Source organism: Pelobates fuscus, chromosome 3 (genome assembly GCF_036172605.1).
Source record: "Pelobates fuscus isolate aPelFus1 chromosome 3, aPelFus1.pri, whole genome shotgun sequence".
NCBI classification, from domain to species: domain Eukaryota; kingdom Metazoa; phylum Chordata; class Amphibia; order Anura; family Pelobatidae; genus Pelobates; species Pelobates fuscus.
Genome location: NC_086319.1, coordinates 382,981,810 through 382,990,950, shown reverse-complemented (window position 1 = coordinate 382,990,950; position 9,141 = coordinate 382,981,810). Strand labels below are relative to the sequence as shown.

General features: G+C 41.2%; 1 protein-coding gene across 1 annotated transcript; it reads left to right on the top strand.

Moving 5' to 3' along the window:
- The first annotated feature begins 2,732 nt into the window (after positions 1–2,732).
- On the top strand, positions 2,733–7,034 carry RLN3 (relaxin 3). The gene is made up of 2 exons (XM_063445972.1): positions 2,733–2,939; positions 6,532–7,034. Exons 1-2 carry the CDS (start codon positions 2,759–2,761, stop codon positions 6,816–6,818), a joined length of 468 nt encoding a protein of 155 aa, XP_063302042.1. The 5' UTR covers positions 2,733–2,758; the 3' UTR covers positions 6,819–7,034.
- The last annotated feature ends 2,107 nt before the right edge of the window (positions 7,035–9,141 follow it).

Sequence of the window (9,141 nt, the reverse complement as noted above, 5' to 3'; positions counted from 1 at the left end):
CCAGTGTCCCCATGTCTCCCAGTGTCCCCATGTCTCCCAGTGTCCCCATGTCTGTGTGTCCCCATGTCTCTCAGTGTCCCCAAATGTTTCAGTGTTCCCATTTCTCCCAGTTTCTCTAAATGTCTCAGTGTCACCATGTCTCCCAGTATCCCCATGTCTGTGTGTTCCCGGGTCTCTCAGTGTCCCCATGTCTCTCAGTGTTCCCGGGTCTCACTGTGTCCCCAGTATCCTAGTGACATGGGGGGACACTGAGACATTGGGACACTTTGAGAAATGGGGACACTGAGGCACTGGGAGACTAGGGGACTGGGTGACATGGGGACACTGACACTGTGATACATAGGGATACTGAGACACTGGGTGACTTGCGAGACTGAGACACTGGGAGACAGGGAGACATTGGGAGCAATCCATCTATACAGCAGAATCAAACTGTGAGTAGTTTGTTGGTGATTTTACAGAATTTTCTCTGATTTCACTCCTTGTGATTATACAAATGATTAAGGCTGGTATTTTTTCCCAAGAAAGGTGGCAACCCTAACTACTCTTCACATACTCTTGCTTAAAGGAGCACTATAGGGTCGGGAACACAATCCTGTATTTCTGACCCTATTATGTTAAAACCACCACCCTGGCCTCTTCTTGCCTCCCTAAGTATAGTAAAATATAACCTGTATTCAAGTCTGCAGCTGCTGGCTCTGCCTCTGAACTGACTGTCTGCTGACATCATCAGAAGTGGTGGTCTGAGCAAATTACAATACTTGCCCATAGGATTGTCTGAGACTGTCAACTAGGCAGATCAGGGGCAGAGCCATCACAAGTCCAACATAGCCCTGGCCAATCAGCATCTCCTCATAAAGATAAATTTAATCAATGCATCTCTATGAGGAAAGTTCAGTGTCTGCATGCAGAGGGTGGAGACACTGAATGGCAGTGCTGCACAATACGCAGTACTGCCCCAGTAAAGCACCTCTAGCAGCCATCTAAGGAGTGGCCAGTGGAGTTATTTTCTCTGAAAAGACAGTGTTTACTGCAAAAGGCCTGAATGGAATTATTCTACTTAGCAGAAAAAAAATACAATGTTCTGGTGACCATAGTGTCTCTTTAAGTTTGGAAGCTTAAGAGGGATGTATGGGAACAAAACTTGTGTGGACTGGCTGACAATAAAATTAGTTTAGGTAATGCAGACGTTGGTCTCTCTAACACTGTGGCATGTCCCCTTTCTTCTACACTCACTACATACACCTTTTCTCTGTCTCAGACTATATACCAGGAACTTCTGCCTGCTAATAAGAAGGTAAGGAGACAAGTGGACCAGCGAGTGCTAGGGGACAGTCCTTAGAAAGCATGGAGTGAGTGCATCATTAGACACATTTATGTCAAGCTCAGGGTGCTGCCTGCATAGTATGCCCTTAGTTGGACAGCCTGCATGATTGGCGGGCAGCCTGACATGCATTCATGCCAGGCTGTCCTTCAAATTCGTTGGACAGACATGCCCCCTTTTTGGGCATGTTCTCCCCTTTTGGCAGGTCTGGTTACGTGATTCGCACCAGTGGCCCACCCTTTTACCCCACCCATTGACTTCCTGCTTCACTGGACACAGCTGTTAGGGGGTATGGATTTACTTGAAAGATGAAAGCATAAAATAGAAAGAGATTAGCATAGAGTATGTGTTTTCGTATAGCTGAATCCTATGAGTTTCCCTCCAACACCATCTCCATCAGATACATGACGCTTGGGAGGTATGACTGTTTTTGTGTTTTTGGTCGATAAGATTCCGTAATTAGGCCCATCATAATTGTCAGCACCAGGCCCACTGTGCTCTTAATCCGGCCCTGTGCTGCATATTTAATAAAGTTAATAGAAAACAAGAGCACCACGATTTTTGGTGGAATATGGCTCTGAACGTAATCCTAATTATTTTTCCAAACATTTACAGAAATTCCTTCTCTAGAGAATGTGACCCTGTGTTCACTTCCACTTATTATTATATATCATCATAGATTTTCTTCTTCTATATTATATGGCCCTATGTGGGACCACACTCATTCTTATGCAATAGAACTATATTATACTTTTCTGTGTGGAATCTTGCCTATTCTTATAGGTAACGGTATCATAGAATTTCTAGAATACAATGCTGTGCAAAATTCCATCATTCTTAGACCTTTTAATAGAAACTTCCTCTTTTTAGAATATGGTTCCCACGTATTAGTATACATCGTTTTAGAACTTCCAGCTCTTGGGAGCAAGGTTCTATGTGGATTGGCTCTCATTCTCATACAACGTAACAGCAGCCTTCATTTTGAAAGGAAGTGGCAACGAAAAACAGTCCACACTTTGGATGACTCCATAAAGCCATTCCACCTGTTCTCATTTATCCCAGTACAATTGTTGTATGTGGACCTTGTAAATACTGACCAGGGTCAAGACTCCATATTGAAGTCCCTTTAGTTGCTAATCTCCTCACGTCTTTTGGAGTTATGCGTACATGTAAAGCAGTTTGTAGAAGTAAGTTTCTGTTCGTGTCAGGGTGATGACTTCCACTGACGAACTCTGAATAATTCCTGGCTGATTATGCCATTAAAAGGTTATCTCTTTTCTCAGAAGCTACTCTAAGGAGGGGGCCATGTAATGAGCGGAGTCCTTATCTCTTCACTCAGGCCCACACCAGCGGCTTATAAAAGGGCTCTAGCTTCCAGAAGATGCTCAGATTTCTCCCTTATGTTGAATGTATCTTCATTCAAACTCCGGTAACATGCAACGTTTGACTCCAGCCCTCCTCACAATCCTATGGCTTCTAGCGTGGCACAGCGGGACTCAAGCCAGCTCCAGAGTCCCTTCCTTTGGGGTGAAACTATGCGGGAGAGAGTTCATACGTGCTGTGATTTTCACCTGCGGTGGATCCAGGTGGAGACGAAATGAGGTTCTGCAAACAGGTGAGTGCAGTCCCTTTTAATTTTATTTATGAACGTATCCTTTCAGCACACACAAAATATTCAACTTAATAAAGTATATAAAAAAATATATATGTTATTTTTACATGTTATTTAAAAAAAAAAAAAAAAAAAAGGTTTAGTAGACTTAAAATATCTGTAACAGTGAATTTCAATCTTGTTCTGAAACTTTCATTTGGAATCCCAAGCATACGTCCTCCTAATTCCTGTTTTTTTTTTTACCAGTTATAAACAGCTCATAAAATTTTACAAAGACACACAATGAGCAGTAAAATAGCACTTTTTTCCTTCTAAATAGCTTTGTGTGGTGCCTAAACTCTAGGTCAATGGTGACTCAGTCTGGCACCCACAATATTTCTCAGATACATTTTTCATGATGCTAGGACAGAGTTGACTTGGCATTATGGGAAACGACATCCCTAAGGCAGCATTGTCTTAAATCTACTCAACCCTTATGCCAACATTTATTGAGCATAGGAGCGTCAGCAGGGTACGCCACACAGCTTTGTCTGTTAGTGAAATCAGGAACAATACTCTAGACGGGTCTTTCACTAAGATGTTTGTTGTTGTGAGAGTAAAATCAACTTACAACGTTAAGACCATAAAAACAGAGAGAGGTTTGCCAATTGTTGGCTTCGTATCTTATTAATGTACTACTCTTCGTTAACGTGATCAGTGTTTACAGCTGGACCAAAATATTGTTGAGTACTGCTTGATTATTTTACAGACAGGTAATGTTGTTTACAGTAGGTGACCAGGTGCATGTTGTTGGAATCCTGGGGATCTATGAAATCTGTTTATATCTGAGAGGAAATTAAGGATTTTTGTGTACAGGCTTAGCTTGCAAAGGCAACAAATCACTCCTGTACCCATCTTCCAAGTTCCCTGTGCCCCTCATAATAGCCCACTTGTACTCACTTCCAACTAACCAGCCACTCCTTTCATATTATCCCAGCAGTAACCACAATCACTTCTTCTTAGAATCCTTCGGACAAACTCTTACTAACAACCCTCAGCATCAACGCCCTTCCATCTTTGTGTCCTACTCTTTGTTCTTAGTGTCTGTTTCTCTCTCTCCTTTATTTCAACACCTGTATCCCAGTCTCCATCTTAATTTCCCTACACACACCCATAAGCACACCTCCCTATGATCCCTTCATCCTAGGACCCCTTCCCTCATCCTTTAATCTACGTACCTTCAAACATCCAACCATTTACCCTAGTACCTCTCTTATCCACTAACCACCAAACACTTTATCCTGGGAACCATCTCTCCTCTAGCACCCGATCCCTTTATCTTAAGACCTCTTTCCCTCAGACATATAACCCTCCAGTACCCACTAATTCATCTTAGAATTCTTTCTCAGCGACCATTGTTTTGACTACGGGCCCTCATCTTCACATCCACCACCAATTCCTTCCATCTTAAGATGTCCTTTCATTTCCGCACCCACTGCCTTCATTTTACTCCAGCCCTGCATTAATGCATTAATTAACTGATCCCCAACTGCATAGGTGGTATATCTATTATTATATCCTTAATCATAGGTCAATCTAGCCAGCATCATCCATGGTGCACTGCAGGTGATCAGCAAAGAAACATTAGCAGTAGCACAGTCCGATTAATATCAAGATCATCTTGTAACTGTCAAAGTCTTGACGAGATGACCATAACCCTAACAGTGAATTTAAGGAGCACACACAGTAGGACAAGGACGAGTGCCATTCTAGCCCCCATCCCGTTTTACAAAGGTGCCAGAGACCCTTCACAATTTTGAGAGATATATAATACGTAAAATGATTTTACATTGTAAGCTTGTTTGGCCAGGACCCTCTTCATCTACCGTCCCTGTATATCAAGAGTGTTGTGTTAGAATTCATTGTTTGTCTTGCTTTGCCTATTGTACAGAGCTGTGGAATATGTGAGCACTATATCACTTATTGTAATTATAATAATTATCAATTTGTTGTAATTGTCTAAATATTTTTTATATATGCTTCTGCAGACACACACTTTATCACAAAACACCATTATGCACATATGGATATTGATAAAAAAAAAAAAATATGTATTGAACTAATTATGTATGTATGTATTATTAATACAGTCCACAGCGATAGCTCCACTTTTGGAACTTTTCCCCAGAATTGCTATTTATATATAACAATGGTGATTTCTTAAACTATGGTACTAGTTGTAGAAGATGGTATAACTTAATGCACGTTAATGCATCATATGTTTTAGAACTAATTCTATATTCATACTTCAGCTATTAATACTGATATTCATAGGGAAACTGACATAACTTTACATTACTTTCTGAGATATCTTATCCCCTTAAACCGGTGCTTTAGATAAAATGTATAAAAGTTAAAAATACATTCCAGGTTGCAGTTGTTCACTTTTTGCATATTTTTTAAAATTAATTTTATGCATAACACACAAAAAAATAAAATGCAAAAAAAGACAACGTAACTTTGAAGATCCTTTATTTATAGAAAATCCCCAACCTGTAGATTTATGTGTCCAATAGGGTTAGGGTTATAGGCACACACTAAGCACCAAAACCACTACATCTTAATGTTGTGGTTTTGGTTGGAAAAATAACATATCCCAACAGTCTGGCAAATGTTTGTGATAATCTTTACATCTGCAAGAGAAAACACATCTAGTGAATGTCAGACTGCCACTAAAAACGTAGACCTTCAAAAATCAAAGGTTTTCATGCCCGGCCTTTTGACATTGAGCGCTGGTAATTTTTGTTGATAGAGAAACATTGGGATAATTGTCAGAGTGCACATTTGCCGCACATGCAGGTAGGTCACTAGTGTTTTCCCATGAGAAACGTTGGATTGGACCAGAGATCGTCAGAATTATCTTACAGCGGACGGAGAATCTTCCACGACAAGACCGGGGCTACGTTTTTTTATTTTTCCCATAAGGGAAAATCCTGAAAGTTAAAAGGAGGACTCGAGAGTTAGGAGTACCCCAATGTACCCCACAATCTAAACTTGTATAATTACAGTTCAAGGTGCTCTGATGTAATAACACACCAAGCTATTACGGCACTCTGCTCTTATAAATGCCCCAATATTATATTCTTATATTATATCCATATTATTAATGAAACTCACTATTTTAATATCCACTTATTTAATGTCTCCTGGTCTCCTGTGTACATATTCTCAGAAGGGTCCATTAACAAATATTGTTCCTACTTTTCTTTATAATCTGGCATAAACAAATAGAGTCAATGATGCTGCAAAACACATTTAAATGGATATTCCAAGCACCACAACCACGTCAATAATTGGAAGTGGCTATGGTGCCTCTAGTCTCTATGTGCAGCTTTTCGCTTTGGAACAGTGCACATGCAGAGTTTAACCCCTTTGCAACATTATAGTGGTGTCATTAGCCAGTCCTGATTTTTAGTGCACTCCTGTGAAACAAGCAGAGGCCTCTACCACCTCTGCCTAAACCCAGCCCTCTGAAACAGTTTCTTTGGTAGTGTTTGTGAGCGTCATGAGTGTATTAGTGTGTAATTTGTACCCCCCCTTTTTGCTTTCTTTTTAGGGGACCCTGCAGAGATCTTCAGCAGCCTGGTCCAGAGTGATGTGGAGTCTGAGGAAGAAGACATTTTCAGCGAGTGGCAAGGCAGCCTGAGACCTCACCACAGTGAAATAATGGACTATGGAAATCCCCAGAGTTGGAGGGACCCCTCGGGAGGCCGGCGTGGTGCAGCAGCAGCTGAGGATGCCCTGAGAGGGGTGGAAAGGAGAGGGAGGGAGGCAGCACTGGGCTTGTCTAACACATGTTGTAAATGGGGGTGTAGTAAGAGTCAAATCAGCTCCTTGTGTTAAAAAAAAAAAACATTTTGGGGCATGGGGAGTGGGGTGAGCAGGGTCGGTGTTATTGTTTGCTATGAAATAAATAAAAGGATGTGTGTGGCGAGGTTAAGGCAGCACTACAAAACTTTATTATCGTATTAAGGTATGCTACCATAAATCAATCAGAATTGTAGCCAAATGACTACTAAACCACTGCTGATATCTCACCAATAATAACCACCATTTGGCACCCCAAATTTTTTTTTAATGGGGAGCTATTTGGCTGAGAACATCAGCTGGCCTCTCTAGCCAATTAGCTGTGCCCCTGTCTAGTGGCTTTTAAGTTCTAAAAGTAGATCAGGAACATTCGATTGGTTCCGTGGTGAAACCAAGGAATAGCTCAACTTTGAGAACTTTTGCCCAGATTATACACGACTCCTATATTTATCTATTTATTTATTTATTTATTTAAAGACACAAATGGCTTTTGTCTGATAGCCCATGTGTTTCCATCCCAAAACATGAAATCTGAATACAACATGAAAAAATAATCACTTATTGTTTTTACATTTCCGATTTTCATCAATTGATTTACTATATTTACTTACTTATTTGCAAATAAGACAATGTGGGCTAATTAATATCAGACATTTGGAATCTTTTCAATTGGTCTTTTCATTACCAATTTCTATTGACTTAAACAATACATTTTGAAAATGTTTACCAAGTTGGGATATTTCTCTGATGAATTCAGATGCAGGACACCAAGAAACTAACCCAGAATGTTGCGATAGCAAACCGAGATTGGGATTGTTCCACCAAACTCAGGACCGTTAGGAGGTATGGATACATGCTGCAAAACTGTCAATTCTGTGTATACTGATTTAAATCGACTCCTCCTGCTGCCTAGTAATGATATAATCACTGGAACTGCCTGGAGGGACCTTTATACTCACCTTGGTACTGCAGCCGTGTTTGGACTACGTGCTCCATGACGCTGGAGACCACATGTCTCGTGTTGCTTGACCAGTCCTTCAAACTTGCTATCATGACTTCGGAAAGAATAAATCACGATCCAGGTTTATAGTATTATATCTTACTAACCCTTCACTAACACCTCCCAACAATGTAAGATACAGCGCTATGGAAGAGGGTAGCATGCCAATGAGGAAAGGTGGATGGACAGTACAAAAAAATCGGGTCTTCTCGTCTTGCAAACTGGTTTGTGCATCAAGCTGAGTAGATCCCTCAAAATTACACTTATCATTCGAATAAACCATTTAAAACACTTTACTTCCAGTTTGAAACAGCCAGTCAGTCATATAATAACCTTACCACCCTAAATATATAAGAAACATAAGACAGTATAACCACGACAATAGAGCAACCCAGAATAACAAAAACAATTATTATTATTATGTTATTATTTATATAACGCCAACAAATTCCAAAGCGCTTTACAGTGGGTGGACAAACAAACGTAGTTGTAACCAGACAAGTTTGTCGCACAGAAACAGAGGGGTTGAGGGCCCTGCTCAATGAACTTACATGTTAGAGGGAGTGGGGTAAAGTGACACAAAAGGTAAGGATAGCATGAGACTAATGACCGTTGCAAGAGAGGGATCAGTCGGGAGCTATTAACAGTTTAATTGATACGCTTTTATGAAGAAGTGGGTTTTTAATGATTTTTTGAAGGAGTGGAGACTGGGTGAGCATCTAACGGAGGAGGGAAGCGAGTTCCACAGGAACTCAGACAGAAGATAGACGTAAGTCTTCAGCAGAGCGTAAGGGCCTAGATGGGACATACTTGTGTATTAGGGAGGATAGATAGGTGGGAGCAGCATTATGTAGAAATGTAAAAGCAAGAACCAGAATTTTAATTGAGCCCTATATCTTACAGGAAGCCAACGTAGGGACTGACAGAAGGGTGAGTTGCGGGTGGACAGGAAGATGAGCCTCGCCCCCGCATTCATTATGGACTGTAACGGCGCAAATTGGGAGCATGTAAGACTGCTGAGCAGCGGATTACAGTAGTCAAGGCGAGAAAGGACAGTGGAATGGACCAGAGCCTTAGTCGCATCTGGCGTTAAGTAGGGTCGGATGCGTGCAATAACAGTGTGATGGACAGCGGGGGTCCCGGCAGCTCCTTGGAGTCTTCTTTTATCATAGCTCCTAAAACGGGCTCCTGAGGTTGTCCGTGAAATATAAAGACACTTTCCCACCGTTATCCTCGCACCCAAAGGCCCCAACCAATTCCTAACTAGCTCCACACTCTCAACTCCGCTACCAAAAAACTCAAAATCTGCCCAGCTACAACTAATCTGACTCCGGACAACTCACAGCAAGCTGAACTAAT